Here is a 21,564-nt window from a genome sequence, read left to right as displayed (position 1 = left end):
TCTCTCCCTTTCTAGTCCCAGATAAGGCTTTTCTAATTGGTGCCAGGAGTATGGCTCAAAGTTCCTTTGGGAGCACAAATAAATGGGAAGATATTATTGTGAATAGTCTATGTACATTGGACAGATCAGTGACATTTGATTGTGCATATAAATGAGATTTAACCACCCTGGCGTTCTGATTAAATCGCCAGGGTGGCTGCGGGAGGGTTTTTTTTAAATAAAAAAAAAACTATTTCATGCAGCCAACTGAAAGTTGGCTGCATGAAAGCCCACTAGAGGGCGCTCCGGAGGCGTTCTTCCGATCGCCTCCGGTGGACAGAAGTAACACGGAAGGCCGCAATAAGCGGCCTTCCGTGTTTCGCTTACCTCGTCGCCATGGCGACGAGCGGAGTGACGTCATGGACGTCAGCCGACGTCCTGACGTCAGCCGCCTCCGATCCAGCCCTTAGCGCTGGCCGGAACTGTTTGTTCCGGCTACGCTGGGCTCGGGCGGCTGGGGGGACCCTCTTTCGCCGCTGCACGCGGCGGATCGCCGCGCTGCAGCGGCGATCAGGCAGCACACGCGGCTGGCAAAGTGCCGGCTGCGTGTGCTGCTTTTTATTTCATTAAAAGCGGCCCAGCAGGGCCTGAGCGGCAGCCTCTGGCGGTGTTGGACGAGCTGAGCTCGTCCAGACCGCTCAGCTGGTTAAATAAATAAACAAACCAATACTATACAGTTCTCAATCTCAAATAGCCGGCTAACAGCATTTCTATACTTTAGAATTGTTCCAATTACTGGAAAAAGATATCTTCTTGTAAGTTCTAATTGTATCCTTGTAGCTATAATCAATAAACTCATGTCAACTTTACATGATGAGTCATACCAGTCACCAAGTATTCACGTAATTGATCAGTCAGCTTCTGATTTTGTCTCTTACAGTAAAAGTATGTTACTGTAAAAGAGAATGTTTCAGTAAACATCTTTAAAATGCAGAAATGGATTTCCTGCTAAAAGAGTCAGAATGGTTTTACTATATATTTTTCATGTCCATTTGAATTTTCAAACTGTCATACAAATCAAACAAATCATCTCTGATTGTAAAATAATAAGCTGCAACTAATGCAGACAAGTGTAATCGTACCCAACCCAGAACATTCAGTCCAAATGTCCTTAACATTAATAATGTTAAATTATGTTAAAAAGACATACAGTATAATGATCAGGAATAAATTAAAGCTCAGCCAGTTTGTTAATGTATAAATATGACTAGGTCTGGTGGTGCATACTGAACTCCCACAATACATGAACTAGCTTTATTATAGTCTTTTTTATGGTGTACATTTGATAAAGATGCCTGTTAAGAAGGCCGGCAGTAGAATCTCAGGTACACTTTTTAAAATATCCAAACATTTTTCTGGCCTGCCTCAGCACATCCAGGAAACTTGTTTATAAAATGCTGCATGACCAGGTTCAGCACATGTACAAGGGAAAGCATATGTACGATTTTGCCCAGGCACAGAAGACTTTATCGCCATGATTAAATACAGTATTGCCTGTTGTTAGATGTCATAAGATAAGTAATCTTTCAGCCTGTGTTTGTAGAGTTAGCAGGAACTCTGGTCTGGTGTAGCTCCTTTTCCCTGGACATAAGAGCTGCACAATGGTTCACTGCAAGTGTACAGTATATAGTGGGTGACGAAAAGCAAATAACTGCAATTGTAAAACCAATTTGTTACACAAAAAATTGGATGTATAAGGCCCTGTTCACACTTGCGTTTTGGCAAGTAAACGGACCGGATCCTGATCGGATCCTGATCGGATCAGGACCTGATCCTGATCAGAACCGTACAGTTCCGATCCGGATCCGGTCCGTTTGTATCAGGCATGCATCAGGCTGCCATCCGGATCCGTGGGCAAAAAATAGTTAAATTTAAATAAAAAAATGTTGGGGTCAGCAGAAGGTGCACCTGTAGAATCAGGTTCCTCCGCTGCAGGCCTCACCTCCACCTCCGACATTGTGCCAAACAGCTCCAGCACGTCTGTCACTGCTGCTCCACTCCAGACATGCTTGGCCCATGTGTCCCCATCTGAAATGGCCGCTTGGATACGCCTAGGAAGTGGGGTAGAACGTCAGGTTTTTGTAGGCAGTGTGTTCTGTGCCTTCCATTCCCCATTGGTTTCTGTGTTCCGGATGGTGCTGTCAGGCTCAGGTCCGGCTCCGGTCCGGGCAGGGCCGAGCCTGGGCGGGTGCTGCGGGTGCAAGGCGCTCGCCCGGCCCCGCTCTCCCCCTGTGGCCGCCGCCGCCGCCGCTTCAAGCTCCCTCCCTCTAGCCGCCGTGTCAGACCTCGATCAGGCGGGTGGGCGCTAGGACCTAGCACGCCGCACTGATATGCGGAAGTGACATCACTTCCGCATATAGAGCGGGTGCGTCCGGCGCCCTTTTCCTGGTCGGGTCGCCCGCTGATTGAGGTCTGACTGAAGCTGCTGAAAGGTGAGGGGGGAGCGGAGGAGGGAGCGGCGGCGGCGGGGCGCGCTCCTGTCACTCACTAGCTATCCTGGGCACAGATACCACCTGGCTACCTATCCTGGGCGCACATACCCCCTGGCTACCTATCCTGGGCGCACATACCCCCTGGCTACCTATCCTGGGTGCACATACCCCCTGGCTACCTATCCTGGGCACAGATACCACCTGGCTACCTATCCTGGGCGCACATACCCCCTGGCTACCTATCCTGGGCGCACATACCCCCTGACTACCTATCCTGGGCGCACATACCCCCTGGCTACCTATCCTGGGCACAGATACCACCTGGCTACCTATCCTGGGCGCACATACCCCCTGGCTACCTATCCTGGGCGCACATACCCCCTGGCTACCTATCCTGGGCGCACATACCCCCTGGCTACCTATCCTGGGCGCACATACCCCCTGGCTACCTATCCTGGGCGCACATACCCCCTAGCTACCTATCCTGGGCGCACATACCCCTGGCTACCTATCCTGGGTGCACATACCCCCTGGCTACCTATCCTGGGCGCACATACCCCCTGGCTACCTATCCTGGGCGCACATACCCCCTGGCTACCTATCCTGGGCGCACATACCCCCTGGCTACCTATCCTGGGCGCACATACCCCCTGGCTACCTATCCTGGGCGCACATACCTCCTGGCTACCTATCCTGGGCGCACATACCCCCTGGCTACCTATCCTGGGCGCACATACCCCCTGGCTACCTATCCTGGGCGCACATACCCCCTGGCTACCTATCCTGGGCGCACATACCCCCTGGCTACCTATCCTGGGCGCACATACCCCCTGGCTACCTATCCTGGGCGCACATACCCCCTGGCTACCTATCCTGGGCACAGATACCCCCTGGCTACCTATCCTTGGCACAGATACCCCCTGGCTACCTATCTTTGGCACAGATACCCCCTGGCTACCTATCCTGGGCACAGATACCCCCTGGCTACCTATCCTGGGCACAGATACCCCCTGGCTACCTATCCTGGGCACAGATACCCCCTGGCTACCTATCCTGGGCACAGATACCCCCTGGCTACCTATCCTTGGCGCATATACCCCCTGGCTACCTATCCTTGGCGCATGTACCCCCTGGCTACCTATCCTGGGCGCATATACCCCCTGGCTACCTATCCTGGGTGCATATACCCCCTGGCTACCTATCCTGGGCGCATATACCCCCTGGCTACCTATCCTGGGCGCATATACCCCCTGGCTACCTATCCTGGGCGCATATACCCCCTGGCTACCTATCCTGGGCGCATATACCCCCTGGCTACCTATCCTGGATGCATATACCCCCTGGCTACCTATCCTGGGCGCATATACCCCCTGGCTACCTATCCTGGGCGCATATACCCCCTGGCTACCTATCCTGGGCGCATATACCCCCTGGCTACCTATCCTGGGCGCATATACCCCCTGGCTACCTATCCTGGGGACATATATCCCTGGCTATATATTCTGGGGACACTGTCTGTTTGTTATTATGTGCATTTACTGGTGAAAATCTCTCTTATGTACATTTGCTGGTGAAAAGCTGTCTTCTTATGTGCATTTGCTGGTGAAAAGCTGTCTTCTTATGTGCATTTGCTGGTGAAAAGCTGTCTTCTTATGTGCATTTGCTGGTGAAAAGCTGTCTTCTTATGTGCATTTGCTGGTGAAAAGCGGTCTCTTGTTATGTGCATTTGCTGGTGAAAATCTGTCTCTTGTTATGTGCATTTGCTGGTGAAAAGCGGTCTCTTGGTATGTGCATTTGCTGGTGAAAAGCGGTCTCTTGTTATGTGCATTTGCTGGTGAAAAGCGGTCTCTTGTTATGTGCATTTGCTGGTGAAAAGCCGTCTCTTGTTATGTGCATTTACATGGGGAAAAGCTGTCTCTTATGTGCATTTAGTGGGGAAATTTTGTCAGTAAAAATAATCTTTTGTCAGTAAATTTTTAGGTATTTGTCAGTAAAAAAATAACGTGAAAGGTTGGCAACACTGGCAGGCTGCGCGGCGCAACGGGAAAGATACAGGCAGCCCACCTCACGCTTGGGCTTGGCGGGGGGAGGAGCCTACGACAGCGAGAGTAGGGTGGCCGCAGGCAGCCATAAATACGCAGTGTGTGACTGCGTCGCACTCGCAGAGCCTCTCAGCCTGAGTCAGTCCAGAGACTAGCAGACTCGCAGGAAGCCAAAGCCAGCCAGGAGCAAGCCCATGGAAGAGGGGTAGGAATGGGGTATCACATGCATGCGGAAAGAGGTGGAAGGTGTGGGTGTGATTAGGCAGGACACTGGTGTGGTTATGTGGTTGGGCGCGGTAAATTTAACCACTCCCATAGGCGCCAGAGAAAATCTTGCACTCAGGTGCCAGGCACCCCAGGCTCGCCCCTGGGTCCGGGTGCGTGGGCCGGAGATCCGGACCCAAAAAATAGCGCATGTTGGAAAAGAGTCCGGAGTCTGGATCCAGTCCGGCTCCGTACTGTACGGAACGGACACGTGTGAAAGTCAGCATAGACTTTACATTGCTATGCGGAACGTACGTTCCGTTTGTATAGTATGCGGTCCGGATCAGATCCGGAAAATCCGGATAGCGAACGCTAATGTGAACCGGCCCTAAGAGTCAGCAGTGGGAAGTAAAGTAAAATTAGGGATCCCAGTGCAACGTAAAAAACACACTGACAGAATTTAAGAGTGAAAAGTAAGGCACCCACAGCATGGGATGGTGGCTGCCCACCTCTCTTTCCCGCTTCTTGTACAGGGAAAGCAGGTGCCTAATCAAGGTGTCTCTGGAAAGTTTGCAGCCCGTGCACCTGGCTAATTTAGCCAGGTGTGGAAGAAGTGTGGGGATTGGCTGTGCACCTGTTAAAAGCGGCCAGGGCTTTGCATCTGGACTTCAAGATCCCCCTTTAATTATAGGATTTAGCCCACATGCTGAGCTAGTTGAGAGTTATACTGCCAGGGCTGAGGCCAAGCAGCGCAAGTGTTCATTATTAATAATACATTTTAAGTTCAGTTACGAGTGATCTTTGATGATTTTCTTAAGTTTGATGTTCAAGTCAAAATTAAGTTAATCAATAAAATAGCTGCAGCCAGTTTTAATGTCATTCCGATGTCTGTTTGTTTATTTTATAGTTATTTAAAGAGGAACTCCAGCCTAAACAAACATACTGTCATTAAGTTACATCAGTTATGTTTATTAAAATAGATAGGCAGTATAATCTCTTACCCACCCTGTTTTAAAAGAACAGGCAAATGTTTGATTTCACGATGGCAGCCATCTTTTTGGTTGAAAGGATGTGACAGGGAGCATGAGACACAGTTCCAACTGTCCTGTGTACTGATCACCCCTCCCAGTTGCTAGGCAACGTGAATAACAACATAGGAAATCCCATCATGCTCTGCACAGCATCAGGGAAAAAAACCTGGGCTTTTTTTCTTTGATGGGTGGAGCTTAGCTAAAAATGCAGCTAAAAATGATGCTTTGGTAAGAAAAACAAAGTTCTGGTGCTGTGAAACTGTTAAAGAAACACCAAGCCTTTTCAGTTCTGCTGAGTAGATTTTTAGTCCAAAGGTTCACTTTAAGGTATGTGATTTTAACCAGTGCAGCCTGCACTCCCATCTCTGTTGGGGTTCAGCCTTTTATAGCAAGGGGCAGGAAGGCAACCACTGTAAGGCATTCTAGACCTGCTCCCATTGTTGAAATGTCAGGCAGGGCATTATGGCTAAACGTATTTCTTGTGGAAACACATTCATAAGCTTATAAAAATGATGAGCAGCAAAGAGAAAAAGAGGCATATACAAAAAAGTATGTTAAAATTGTTGTGCAGAGGGAGCACACTGCATTTTTCTTACAGTGACAAAGTAGAGCACATTGCCCAATTTGCACCACCTGCATTACCAATGTAGCATAAGCAGTGTTATAGTAATGTGCACTACGCAATATTTCTCTTTGCTGCAGCTATACACCTATTTTAGGAAGTTTTGTGTTTATTGGTCATTGCTTTGGACTGGCTATCCATGTTCCAGCACCCTCGATTGCTACACAAAGCCCTTCAATGTACGGTGAGGTAGAGCTGTCATGCCTCATTTTGACTTTGGCTTTCCTTTACCGAAGTTATGTGTTTACTATACACCTAGTCATGCAGGCTGAAGACCTTTCCTGTCTGAAAGGTCTTATTCAGAGTGTCATTAAATTGCTCACTCCTTCCTGTGAATTACAAAGTCCCACATCCTCTCATAAAATCACTGTTGTTACAATAATGCATGGATTGGGGAAAAGTAAGTCAAGCATAATGCTTCATACTATGTTTGTGACATGGCCATACCTGGCTGACCCACCCAACAACTGTATCCAGAAGAGAGAGAAAATACTATTTTCATTTGTTCCAATTACATTAAGCTAATTGAAGAAAAAAGTATTCTTGCCAGCACTTTGGTACTTCTTTATATTGACTTATTATCCTAACTGCTAATAGAATTCGCCCTGTTCAATTTTGGATTTAGTTGAGCTAAATTAAAGTCAACGTAGGTAAGCTCAAGCCTGAATACTCAATGCTGAATAATCAGCATCTTTATTTTAAGTATTTACAGGAGTCATCACTAGATACATTCTCTCTTTGTCTCTCTCACTCTTTAGGTTCAGACATTGTTTATCTTAATGGGAAAAGCTCCATATTGTACCGCTTCCATCAAAAGTCAGTGAGTACTACAAAAGATATAATTTCATTGAAATTCAAGTCGATGCAAAGTGATGGCGTCTTGATCCATGGGGAAGGACAAAATGGAGATCGTATTGCTCTGGAACTCATAAAAGGACGGCTTTGCTTAATTATCAATCTAGGTAAAGTTTTCTAATGCCATGTAAATGTCTTGTAAAATGTACATGTTGACAGACATTAATTGTGGTTCAAGGAAGAAACACCATGTAACCGAGTGATTTGTTACAGACATTAAAGTAAAAAGTACGAGACATGAAAGAGAAGAATTAGGCAAAATTCAATAACCATCTGTAAAATTGCCATTTGCAGGCATCGCACGGCAATATTACCAATTAATTATGTTGCCTACATAGGGCATGTTGCACAGACAGTGCAACATGCATTGCCTAGGCAATGCTTGCGTTGCTAAAGTAATGTGCACAAGGCAAGAACTATGTTGTGTACTTCCCTAATAACACAAGAAGCACTACCCAGGTAATGTAGCTTGTGCTTATTGTTAACAACAATAAAATTGCTGGGGGTTGCCTGCACAGTGCAATGTTTAGTGAATTCTCTTTCGTGGATGTTATTTTTCACTTTAAAGTGGTCTGAAACCCTGGCATAACATTCAATAAAATGTGTTTTTCTACTTTTTATTATTCATACAGATATCATATTTGCTTTTGTACACAAGTAATATTGTCTGTATAGAAATTACAAGTTCCAAAGTGTAGTTTTTCTTACCCTGAAAGCTGCCATTGCATTTTATTCCAACTGCTTTTTATTATATATTACAATCTTCTAATATGTTGTTCTGAATTGTGTGTGTACCTGAAGAAGAGACAGCTTCTCAGAAAGTGTTTATTACTTCTTACACACAATGTACACACACCAAGAGAAAGCTACACATATGATGACTTCAAATAAGGTATCACAAGTACATGCTCATGAATACAATTATGAAAATCTTTATTAAACTGGGACGTATGCCATAAAAACTATTAAAAAAACAGCTGCTGGCAGGGCACAGTGGCTCAAATCATCAAATTATATAAGTATGAATCACACATAGTATACACTATAAGTACATCGGGTAGCAGAGTACTCAACAATAATGTCCAAAACACTTGCCACACAAGGATAAAGATGTATTACCAATAGTATACAGATAATGAGATAGATATAGATAGAGCGCAAGCCCACTCAGACACACTCAGTGTAGCAAGAGGATCCCTGAAAGGTAGAAAATGCAAAAGGCTTACCACAGACGTCTATAGTGTAGCCCATGGCCGTGCCGTCCCTTTAGTGGTCATTTTTTTCCGGTTCACCTATTGCAGATTAATTTGTAGACTTGTACAGGAAAAGCTGCACCTGGAATCTTACAGGTTTCAATGTATAGAATAGAAATTTCCACCTGAGTTACTGATGGCTGCAGAGATCTGACTTGAGCTTTTTTTTAAGATGAGTATAAAATTCAGGACATTATTGTAATATTTCTATTTCTTGGCCTAAATATTTATTTTTCTACCATAATATATGAGCTCTAATAAATACTGTATGTTAATGTATGGTTCTTAATATACTCTTGGTTAAATTATTCCTCTTTTGTTCCTTAAGGAAATGTACAGTTTCATACTGCTAATCCACATGTTAACGTCTCCTTGGGAAGTCTGCTAGATGATCAGCAATGGCATTCAGCTGTCATAGAGCGTTTTGGAAGACAAGTCAATTTCACTGTTGACAGACATGTGCATCATTTCTTCATGAAAGGGGACATCTCCTATTTGGACATTGATTATGAGGTGTGTATTTTTTATGTACTAATTAATAATTCAAGACACATAAACAATTATTTTGAACTTAACTCTAACAAAAAACAAATACTGTGATATGTGAGAACATACACTCTTAGGGCCCGTTTCCACTAGAAGCGGTGTGATGCGGCTACATAGCCGCATCGCAACGTGGGTGTGCTGAAACACATGCATGGCAATGGAATAGTTTTCACTACGTGCATGTTGTGTGGAGTGGTGCAGAGCGATTCGAGAATCTGCAGGATGCTGCAGATTCTCGCACGACCGCATCCACGTCCCATCTCCTCAATTGACTTCCGCATTGGGAGATGCAGAAGTGACACAGGCGCCAGTGAAAGTGATGTGATGTGGTTAAATAGCCGCATTTGCATCACTATCCCTGTGGAAACAGGCCCTTAAAGCGGAATATAACCCTGCATTTCAACTTTGCTCTAAAACATTATTTACAGCATATTATATGCAACCAGCATTTTTTTTAACTAGACCAGCATTGGAAGGGTTAAACACACAGCTTTAAAGTTCCTGGAGAGAACTGCTGCCACATCCGAGTCTTACATAGATACATTTCAGCAAAACAAAATGTAACAACTGTGGAATGACTCACTCTCTCTGGCTGTGCAGGAGTTGGAGGACAGCCAAAGAGTGTGTAACATTCACCACTTGCTACATTTTGTTTACTGAAATGTATCTATCTAAACTTTGGCTGCCGGGAGCAGCACTCTCCACAGAACTTTAAACTCTGTGTGTAACCCTTCCAATGCTGGTCTAGTAAAAAAAAAATGCTGGTTGCATATAATATGCTGTAAATAATGTTTTAGAGCAAAGTTGAAATGCAGGGTTATATTCCGCTTTAAGTATAATTTTCTAACTATGGATTTTTACAGGCAAAACGAACTAGCCAAGAAACCTTATAATTGATGTTACAGCTTAACCTTGATCATTGTTATTAACTTATTAAATAGGAACACAACTTTTTTATTATATAAATATATTCTTAACATGCAATTGTATTCATTAAGGCATGTTCAGCAATGTTCAGGGGTTATAAAACCAAATAATAATGCATAATCACTAGGAAACCCAAAGTGTCCATATAAAGAACATTCATTTCCAACTGAGGTGATAGGTAGAAACATGCATACTTGAACATTTTTTAAGTGCTCAAATAAAATAATACCATCACTTATTTTTTTATTGCTGCAAAGTGAAAATATGTAATAATATACTATATATGTAGCAGCCCTCCAAGTAGGAATTTAAGCCTACCTTACAGATCAATCATAATGACATATCGTAGAATGTAATACATAATTCAGGATACACATTTTTATGTTAATTATGCTGGTATACATTTTGTATATGTTAAAATACAGTAAATCCTTAAATTAATTCACTGTACATAGTTCCAAGGTGAGCGTAAAGGAACCCAAAGGTCCTCTATTGAAAAAGAACTACAAAAAAATAAAATAAAACTGATGGTCTCTGCAAATGTTACTTCTGCATAAGCAAGAGACAATACCTAAAGGTGCACTATAAATAAGCAGTTCTGGTATAAATCTGGCTTATTAAGGCATAAGGGAATATCTGTTCTGTGGGTTCTGTGCTTTCATGTCTTCCAGTAAATGGTCTGTACAGTACAGTATTAGAGGAATAAGAAGTAAATGAGTTGAATAGCATAGTTTGGCCTTGCAAGTAATGTTGCCAAATAGTTTTTTAGTAGACAACAACGTTGGGTGTTATGATAGTCCAGTTGGATGTGATGAAGATGTGCAGTCAACATTGGTACAAAGGTACTTTGCAAAAGAGGAGATATTGAATCATTTTTCGGTAACTAGTACTATGCATGTGTTCCGGTGAAAATGATGTCGCTGTTGACAAATAAGTTTGTTTATGGAAAGTAATGTAATAATTAATAATGCCACTTTCTTTTTGCACTTTGTTAATTATGATACAAATCCAACTTAACCTTTCAAATAGTAAAACCTCATTTGATCTTTTGTCATATAGGTTACATTGTACTGTTTATGAAACCGGATAGAATAAGTTCTGTAGCAGCAGATGGTAGAATTATGCCAAAATGTAACAGAAGAAAATGCCTAATTTCGAAATGTTGATCGTGTGGTTGAAGTAGTTATAATCAAAAAACAAAATAGAAAAATAATTTTGGAAATGGCAAATGTGTGTTAAATAGAAGGATAACCTGAAATGGATTTGTGCAATTAAATGCTCAATTAAGGATGCAACTGCAACATCCTGTAACACTCCATAGAAACTGACTTAATGGCTATATTGATTTTTCTTTTCTTTCTAAGCTTAGCTTTGGAGGTATCGCGTCACAAGGAAAATCAGCATCTTCCCAGCAGAAGAATTTTCATGGCTGTTTTGAGAACCTTTATTACAATGGCTTGAACATTATCGACTTGGCAAAGAGACATAAAGTTCAGATTTACATTGAGGTAAGGTTAAGTTATTATTGGGATTAGAATCATTATGATTTTCACATAGTCAACTTTTTTCAAAACCTCTTAGTAAGAAAAAATTAAAGTATAATTTGTCTTGCATAAGGAAGTATAAATACATTTATTTCCAAAAAGAAATGGTTTTATTAAAAGGTTAGTACAGCCATTCATTTATGTTTATGTGTAATTTCCTACATGGCTAGTGAGGTGACATAACTACTTCCTTTGTAGCTTCCAGTGTCACGTATTTGATTCTGTTGCATCAGTGTCACACTGATATAACCTGGATATTTAGTGTAGTGGGGATACATGAGTCCCAATAGTAATTACTAGAAGTGCAAATACTTTGGTAATTAAGGCTGATTACATCAATATTTTACAATACACTGTATTTAGTTAGTAAGGCACTGCTGGGCCAGAGATCATTATAGATCAACAAGACTTGCCTCGATTTATTAAAAATTGCTATCAGGCACATCATCTCCCAGTGCCCTAAATGTGGACTGACTGCCACAATTCAGGAGACTTTGCTAGTATACAGACCTTTTGGTGAGAGGTTGTAAAGGTATTATTCACTTTGTTTCAGGGTCTGGTGCGGCAATATCCAAAATTGTGCATTTCAGGCACTTTGTCATGCTAGACCCATCATCAAAAACCTTTGTAAAACGAAACGTTATTTTTAGCCATTTTATGTCATTTTCACACACTCAATGCATTATTATTTTGCATGTATGTGCTGACATTTTCTGCAGTGCTTTTAAATAATAAATTACATTACCTTTCTGTCAGAAGAATTCTCAAAATGCAGTCCCTACTAGAGTCAAAGGGTAATATGCAATTCACCTAGAAGATAAATTTTCATCTTCAATTTAAAAACACTTTTTAGGACTTTGCAATGGAAAAAGTACCAAAAAGTAGGTGGAAAGGTATTGTCAAAATTATTTTGAGCATTTGTTTGCTTGCTAGGGGTTTAACAGGCGTTTTATTTCCAAGTTGTGAAAATATGACCTTGGAGAAAACTCAGGTGAAAAAGTGAATTGCATATGGCCCCAAGGCTCTTATTCAATTCACTTTTTTCTCCTACGTTTTCGCATAGGTGATATTTTACACCTTATCAATAACATGGCTTTTAAGCTACCAACAAACAAGAAAATACTCAGAATATTTTGACAGTATTTTTTACCTATTTTTGGTACTTTTACCATTTCAGAGTATGGAAAAAGTTATTTTAAACAAAAGATGATAAATTATCACCTAGGAGAAAACTTAGGAGAAAAAGTTAATTGAATAAAAGTCATAGTTTGAGTGCCTAGAGGTAAATTAGTCAAACATGGAAAGCACTTATCAACGTCATGCCGATAGCATCCTGATCGAGATTCAAACCATTGATTTTAGTGCTATCCACTATGCCACTGTGACACAGTAAGCACTTCAATTTAATGAATCTCGGCTGCCCTGGATTTGGTTGTGGATCTAGCCAGTAAAAGTAAGGATTTACTCACCCCCTCATGTATGTAAATACCAGTATTGAACGCAGCAATTTTTATAGTCGTAGAGTGCCTTTGTTTATTTAGGAGCAATTATGATTGCAGAGTACACTCACACATCCCTGGGTGATACACAGCATTAGAGATGGCAGAATGCATTTGCGAATGGTTCCCAGTGAACATGCACTACTTCTGTGTTTGTGCTGTCCCTATACTTTCCCTGATCACCACCTGGGCTACTCCCCCACCTTTAAAAATGCATGATCCCAGCAGCCATCTTCATTTTGCATTAGTCAGTGTAGAGAGAGGTACTGCTGCTGCAGATAGAAGGACAGTGAGAGATAGGCTGTTTGTTTGATATTGTGCTGTGTAGCTGCTTCCTAGGTGCTCTGCTACTTTCAGTTCACCACCTAGGGACCCCCCAGTAGTCCTTTTGAGGACTGATCTTGATCAAAAAAGTCCTTCCCAAATGACAAAACAAACATTCCATGGCAATTCACCTTGCCAGCCGTAAGCATGTCAGCATCTGTGATAAACTTTTAGAATGTCAATCAAGGGCGAAGTAAAGTTTTCCATTGTGAAAACACTGACTAAATAATTTATAAATCAATTCTGTAAACTTAAGCAATTGTATTCATTAATTTATATACAGTAATGGCCTGCTTAAATTAGCTCTGATACTGTACTATATAGATATATCTATAAATCTGGAACTCCTGCTTCGTTAGTGATTCCCTGAAAAAGCTCAGAAAGCATTGACCTATTTTGTAAGCGTCTTCCATACTTTCTAGTGTTATTGTTTGATGCTATATTTTTTTTCTTTTCTTTTATATATATTTTTTTATATCTTTTTTTTTTCATATTTACTAGGGAAATGTTTCATTTTCATGTCAAGAGATGCCTGTTGTCCCAGTTACATTTCTAAATACAAATAGCTATTTGCTGTTGCCTGGATTACTAAGGCAAGAAGAGGTCACAGTCTCTTTTAATTTCCGGACATGGAACAAAGAAGGCACCCTATTTTCCACCAAGCTCAGCTCGGCTCCATTTACATTTGCGATGGATCTAAGTGAAGGAAAACTCAAAATGAGCCTTTTTAAAAATGAAAAATTGTATTCAAACACAAGTACTGGTAAGCATCATATGATTACAACCACAACTAACCTGTGATTCAACAAGTTTGCTTCTCATAAATGTGTTTTATTACAGCAGTGCACTACTTACAAAGCAATAATATAATAAGTCAATATTTTTCTTCCAGTGTCTCTGTGGATGTTTTTGCAGTATCTGTAGCCTAGTATGATGTTTAGTGATGATAAGAAGAGCATGTAAGAGATGAGTAAAATTCCATAGCTGCATTACTTTCAGTAATTGCTTTCTCTTAAAAGCAAATACTTCTGCTAAGGGGCCATTGTTTACCTCTGTTGCAACCCTATGTCATGGAATTTTATGTTTACCAACTGCTAATATAATTAATATAATATAATTAGCCAGTAGCTCTGGCCAAAGGTATCATTTACTTTGATTCTTTTTATTAAACAGTGATTAGGACACCCAGAGCACCAATTTCAACATCCAAATTAATTCACATGTACAAGTAAAAGGCCATTGAGTATGTAATTTTAATTGTTTATATTACAATCATAACAATTTTGCAAATAAAAAAGCCACTTTTTGCTGTGCTATTGTAATCAAATACAATAAGCACAGGTAAATGTATATTCATCACTTTGTTATTGATATTCAATTGTGATTTGCTTTAGTATATAAGAAAATTAATAAATGTGTAGCGGTGGAATGGGAATAGTTAGCATGGGGAGTGGACTTACCTCCCTCTGGTTGTGGACATATACTCAAATGCAGAGTAAAAAATAAACAATTTATTCACAGCTCCATAAAATCGCAACGCGTTTCGCGGTCAACAGTCCTGCTTCATCAGGCAGTAGAGGAGCATATAAAACTGGTTCAGGTCCATAAAGCGTGTGAGCACCTCTGTGAACAAGTAGCATAATGTGTTTTGGGGTGTATTTTTACACATACCCATGCTGAGTGGGAGAAATATCTCTGTAAATGAAAATTTTTTGATTTTTTTTTTACACACAATTGTCCATTTACAGACATATTTCTCCCACCCAGCATGGGTATGTGTAAAAATACACCCCAAAACACATTATACTACTTCTCCTGAGTATGGCGATACCACAAGTGACCCCATTTTAGAAAGACAACACCCCAAGGTATTCCGTTAGGAGTATGGTGAGTTCATAGAAGATTTTACTTTTTGTCACAAGTTAGCGGAAATTGATTTTTATTGTTTTGTTTTTTCACAAAGTGTCAATTTCCACTAACTTGTGACAAAAAATAAAAACATCTATGAACTCATCTTACACCTAACGGAATACCTTGGGGTGTCTTCTTTCTAAAATGGTGTCACTTTTGGGGTTCCTATATAGAGTTGGGCCGAACGGTTCGCCTGCGAACGGTTCCATGCGAACTTCCGTGGTTCGCGTTCACGTCCCGCAGGCGAACCTTTGCGGAAGTTCGGTTCGCCCCATAATGCACATGGAGGGTCAACTTTGACCCTCTACATCACAGTCAGCAGGCCCAGTGTAGCCAATTAGGCTACACTAGCCCCTGGAGCCCCACCCCCCTTATATAAGGCAGGCAGCGGCGGCCATTACGGTCACTCGTGTGCCTGCATTAGTGAGAGTAGGGCGAGCTGCTGCAGACTGTCTCTCATAGGGAAAGATTAGTTAGGCTTAGCTTGTTCCTGGCTGCATACCTGTTCTGTGAACCCACCACTGCATACCTGTACTGTGAACCCACCACTGCATACCTGTTCAGTGAACCCACCACTGCATACCTGTTCAGTGAACCCACCACTGCATACCTGTTCAGTGAACCTGCCACTGCATACCTGTTCTGTGAACCCACCACTGCATACCTGTTCTGTGAACCCACCACTGCATACCTGTTCTGTAAACCCACCACTGCATACCTGTTGTGTTCAGTGAACCTGCCACTGCATACCTGTTCTGTTCAGTGGACCCGCCACTGTATACCTGTTCAGTGAACCCGCCACTGCATACCTGTTGTGTTCAGTGAACCTGCCACTGCATACCTGTTCTGTGAACCCGCCACTGCATACCTGTTCTGTTCAGTGGACCCGCCACTGTATACCTGTTCTGTTCAGTGAACACGCCACTGTATACCTGTTCAGTGAACCCGCCACTGCATACCTGTTCTGTTCAGTGAACCTGCCACTGCATACCTGTTCTGTGAACCTGCCACTGTATACCTGTACTGTTCAGTGAACCCACCACTGCATACCTGTTCTGTTCAGTGGACCCGCTACTGTATACCTGTTCTGTTCAGTGAACCCGCCACTGTATACCTGTACTGTTCAGTGAACCTGCCACTGCATACCTGTTCTGTTCAGTGGAGCCGCTACTGTATACCGGTTCTGTTCAGTGAACCCGCCACTGCATACCTGTTGTGTTCAGTGAACCCGCCACTGCATACCTGTTCTGTTCAGTGAACCTGCCACTGCATACCTGTTCTGTGAATCCGCCACTGTATACCTGTACTGTTCAGTGAACCCGCCACTGCATACCTGTTCTGTTCAGTGAACCTGCCACTGCATACCTGTTCTGTGAACCCGCCACTGTATACCTGTACTGTTCAGTGAACCCGCCACTGCATACCTGTTGTGTTCAGTGAACCTGCCACTGTATACCTGTTCTGTTCAGTGAACCCGCCACTGCATACCTGTTCTGTTCAGTGAACCCACCACTGCATACCTGTTCTGTTCAGTGAACCTGCCACTGCATACCTGTTCAGTGAACCCGCCACTGTATACCTGTACTGTTCAGTGAACCCGCCACTGCATACCTGTTGTGTTCAGTGAACCTGCCACTTTATACCTGTACTGTTCAGTGAACCCACCACTGCATACGTGTACTGTTCAGTGAACCCGCCACTGCATACCTGTTGTGTTCAGTGAACCCGCCACTGCATACCTGTTCTGTTCAGTGAACCTGCCACTGCATACCTGTTCTGTGAACCCGCCACTGTATACCTGTACTGTTCAGTGAACCTGCCACTGCATACCTGTTGTGTTCAGTGAACCTGCCACTGTATACCTGTTCTGTTCAGTGAACCCGCCACTGTATACCTTCTCTGTTCAGTGAACCTGCCACTGCATACCTGTTCTGTGAACCGGCCACTGTATACCTGTTCTGTTCAGTGAACCCGCCACTGCATACCTGTTCTGTTCAGTGAACCCGCCACTGCATACCTGTTCTGTTCAGTGAACCTGCCACTGCATACCTGTTCAGTGAACCCGCCACTGTATACCTGTACTGTTCAGTGAACCCGCCACTGCATAACTGTTCTGTTCAGTGAACCTGCCACTGCATACCTGTTCTGTGAACCCGCCACTGTATACCTGTACTGTTCAGTGAACCCGCCACTGCATACCTGTTGTGTTCAGTGAACCTGCCACTTTATACCTGTACTGTTCAGTGAACCCACCACTGCATACGTGTACTGTTCAGTGAACCCGCCACTGCATACCTGTTGTGTTCAGTGAACCCGCCACTGCATACCTGTTCTGTTCAGTGAACCTGCCACTGCATACCTGTTCTGTGAACCCGCCACTGTATACCTGTACTGTTCAGTGAACCTGCCACTGCATACCTGTTGTGTTCAGTGAACCTGCCACTGTATACCTGTTCTGTTCAGTGAACCCGCCACTGTATACCTTCTCTGTTCAGTGAACCTGCCACTGCATACCTGTTCTGTGAACCGGCCACTGTATACCTGTTCTGTTCAGTGAACCCGCCACTGCATACCTGTTCTGTTCAGTGAACCCGCCACTGCATACCTGTTCTGTTCAGTGAACCTGCCACTGCATACCTGTTCAGTGAACCCGCCACTGTATACCTGTACTGTTCAGTGAACCCGCCACTGCATAACTGTTCTGTTCAGTGAACCTGCCACTGCATACCTGTTCTGTGAACCCGCCACTGTATACCTGTACTGTTCAGTGAACCCGCCACTGCATACCTGTTGTGTTCAGTGAACCTGCCACTTTATACCTGTACTGTTCAGTGAACCCACCACTGCATACCTGTACTGTTCAGTGAACCCGCCACTGCATACCTGTTCTGTGAACCCGCCACTGTATACCTGTACTGTTCAGTGAACCCGCCACTGCATACCTGTTGTGTTCAGTGAACCTGCCACTGTATACCTGTACTGTTCAGTGAACCCGCCACTGCATACCTGTACTGTTCAGTGAACCCGCCACTGCATACCTGTTGTGTTCAGTGAACCCGCCACTGCATACCTGTTCTGTTCAGTGAACCTGCCACTGCATACCTGTTCTGTGAACCCGCCACTGTATACCTGTACTGTTCAGTGAACCCGCCACTGCATACCTGTTCTGTTCAGTGAACCTGCCACTGCATACCTGTTCTGTGAACCCGCCACTGTATACCTGTACTGTTCAGTGAACCCGCCACTGCATACCTGTTGTGTTCAGTGAACCTGCCACTGTATACCTGTTCTGTTCTGTGAACCCGCCACTGTATACCTGTTCAGTGAACCCGCCACTGCATACCTGTTCTGTTCAGTGAACCTGCCACTGCATACCTGTTCTGTGAACCCACCACTGCATACCTGTTCTGTTCAGTGAACCCGCCACTGCATACCTGTTCTGTTCAGTGAACCTGCCACTGCATACCTGTTCTGTGAACCCGCCACTGTATACCTGTTCTGTTCAGTGAACCCACCGCATCAGTGCGCATACCTGTGCAGTTAAGTGAACCCACCTACCTACGTGAGTGCACGCAGTGTGATATACCACTCCGTGCATACCCAATATGGACAAAACAGGTAGAGGAAGAGGAAGTGCCAGAGCCAGAGGAAGGCCACCCGGCAGGTCTGCGCGAGGTCGTGTAAATGTAATTTCGTGTGGACCTGGCCCACAGTACAGTGCTCGGAAGAAGGCACGTCCCATCACCTCCCAAGATTGTCAGGAAGTGGTTGAGTATTTAGCGACACAGAACACCTCATCTTGCTCAGCCACCAGCGCTACTACTAGCACCACTTCCGCTGCATTTGACACTTCGCAAGAATTATTTAGTGTTGAAATCACTGATGCACAGCCATTGTTGTTACAGCCAGATGAATTTTCACCAGCTCATATGTCTGAGTTACGCGGCAACACTATGGATGTAACGTGTAAGGAGGATGAAGGACCTACTGATGGTGCATGTTTGGATTTGTCTGAGGCAAGCGAAGCTGGGCAGGATGATTACGATGATGACGATGATATGGATCCTCTGTATGTTCCCAATAGAGGAGATGAAGAGGGGGACAGTTCAGAGGGGGAGTCAGAGAGTAGTAGGAGGAGAGAAGTTGCTGAAAGAAGCTGGGGCAGCTCTTCGTCAGAAACAGCTGGTGGCAGTGTCCGGCACCATGTATCGCCACCTATGTACAGCCAGCCAACTTGCCCTTCAGCATCAGCTGCTGAGGTCCCCATAGTGCCCACATCCCAGGGTGGCTCAGCGGTGTGGAAATTTTTTAATGTGTGTGCCTCAGATCGGAGCAAAGCCATCTGTTCGCTCTGCCAATAAAAATTGAGCCGTGGAAAGGCCAACACTCACGTAGGGACAAGTGCCTTACAAAGGCACCTGGAGAAAAGGCACAAACAGCAATGGGATGGCCACCTGAGCAAAAGCAGCAGCAGCACACAAAAGAAAAGTCACCCTTCTTCTCCTCTTCCTCCTTCAGGTGCATCATCTGCTTCTGCCGCTTTCTCCCTTCCACCTTCACAGGCACCCTCCTCCACTCCGCCTTTGCCCTTGAGCGGTTCCTGCTCCTCTGCCCACAGCAGCAGTCAGGTGTCCGTGAAGGAAATGTTTGAGCGGAAGAAGCCAATTTCGGCCAGTCACCCCCTTGCCCGGCGTCTGACAGCTGGCGTGGCGGAACTGTTAGCTCGCCAGCTGTTACCATACCGGCTGGTGGACTCTGAGGCCTTCCGTAAATTTGTGGCCATCGGAACACCGCAGTGGAAGATGCCAGGCCGCACTTATTTTTCAAGAAAGGCCATACCCCAACTGCACCGTGAAGTTGAGAGGCAAGTGGTGTCATCTCTTGCGAAGAGCGTTGGGTCAAGGGTACACCTGACCACGGATGCCTGGTCTGCCAAGCACGGGCAAGGCCGCTACATTACGTACACAGCCCATTGGGTCAACCTGGTGGTGAACGATGGCAAGCAGGGCGCAGCGGACCAAATTGTGACACCTCCACGGCTTGCAGGCAGGCCTCCTGCCACCTCCTCTCCTTCTGCTACATGCTCTTCGCTGTCCTCCTCCTCCTTGGCTGAGTGGCAGTTCTCCTCTCCAGCTACACAGCCCCAGCTCCGCAGGGCCTATGCTGCATGCCAGGTACGACGGTGTCACGCCATCTTAGACATGTCTTGTCTCAAAGCGGAGAGTCACACTGGAGCAGCTCTCCTGGCTGCTCTTAAGAAACAGGTGGATGAGTGGCTGACCCCGCACCACCTGGAGATAGGCAACGTGGTGTGCGACAACGGCAGCAATCTGCTTGCTGCTTTGCATATGGGGAAGCTGACACAGTGGCGTAGGGCCCGTGGTCGCGGCGGTCGCATGCGCGACCAGGCCCGTGGCCCCCAGGGGCCCGTGCGTGTCTCAATACAGTGAGCAATGTGTGTGTGGTCCGGACGCTTGCACCGCATCACGCTGGGAGCGCAGCAAATTAGAACTCACGTTACAGCTGAGCGTGCAGAGCAGATATAATTCCGCCTCCTTTCCTCTTGCTGAGATCACCAGGCAGCCTATTAAAATGCTGGGTTTCTTGTGGCACCTCCCCTCTGCCGGAGCTTCCTCCTGTTCTCGGCTCTCAGTCTCTCCCTTCTTCTCTTGTTAGCTGCGTGTGATGGTCCCGCAGCATAGCACTTCCAGGGCTGTGTGTGCATGCTGGCAGAGTGTCAGTCTCTGTCCTTCAGACCTCCATGTGCTGTGCTTCCACTCTCCTCTTGCTATTCCCGCTGCCCGCTGATCCTGAGTGGAGCGAGCTGCTGCTGCTGTATTGTTGTGTGTCATAATCCCTGAGCTGTGTAGTAAGCTGATTGCAAGAAAAGAAGTTGTTCACAGGACCTAAAGAGACACCCACATACCAGGAATTCCTGATCTCTGGAGGTGTCAAGTGTCTGCCACAAGCAAACAATAATGTCAGATAGAGCAGACTGCTAACAACAAGAGGCATCACTCACTGTCTACTATGTGTGCTGTGCATGTCGGGAAAATGTGTCACTTCATAGTATATGCGCTTAAAGTACCCATAATTTTCTTGATGTCACTAGATTAGTTATCAGATAGATCCCTATTTGATCGAATCTGATCAGAGGGATCTATTAACTGCCCACACACTGTACAGCGATATGAAATCATCTAAGCGCCACCGCCACCTGGCTGCCATCCCCCAACCCCGATTGTGTATGTGTACCCCCATCCCCGGGGCCCAAATCAAAATTTTGCATTGGGGCCCTGAGGTCTGTAGCTACGCCACTGAGCTGACACACATAC

The 21,564-nt window shown here is 44.6% G+C and overlaps 1 protein-coding gene across 4 annotated transcripts in view; it reads left to right on the top strand.

Moving 5' to 3' along the window:
* CNTNAP4 (contactin associated protein family member 4) overlaps nt 1-21,564 on the top strand; it is a 484,789-nt gene that overhangs the window by 251,040 nt on the left and 212,185 nt on the right. For 3 of the 4 annotated variants that reach the window (XM_068237691.1, XM_068237701.1, XM_068237708.1), the window contains 4 exons: nt 7,129-7,332; nt 8,807-8,991; nt 11,316-11,459; nt 13,820-14,081. In XM_068237691.1, the coding sequence (XP_068093792.1) occupies nt 7,129-7,332; nt 8,807-8,991; nt 11,316-11,459; nt 13,820-14,081 (795 nt within the window). Of the gene's footprint in view, nt 1-7,128; nt 7,333-8,806; nt 8,992-11,315; nt 11,460-13,819; nt 14,082-21,564 lie in introns of those variants that run through there. The other variant, XM_068237714.1, reaches the window with a different exon arrangement.

Source organism: Hyperolius riggenbachi, chromosome 1 (genome assembly GCF_040937935.1).
Source record: "Hyperolius riggenbachi isolate aHypRig1 chromosome 1, aHypRig1.pri, whole genome shotgun sequence".
NCBI classification, from domain to species: domain Eukaryota; kingdom Metazoa; phylum Chordata; class Amphibia; order Anura; family Hyperoliidae; genus Hyperolius; species Hyperolius riggenbachi.
Note: the sequence above shows the minus strand (reverse complement) of the source record. Positions and strands in the feature narration are given on the sequence as shown.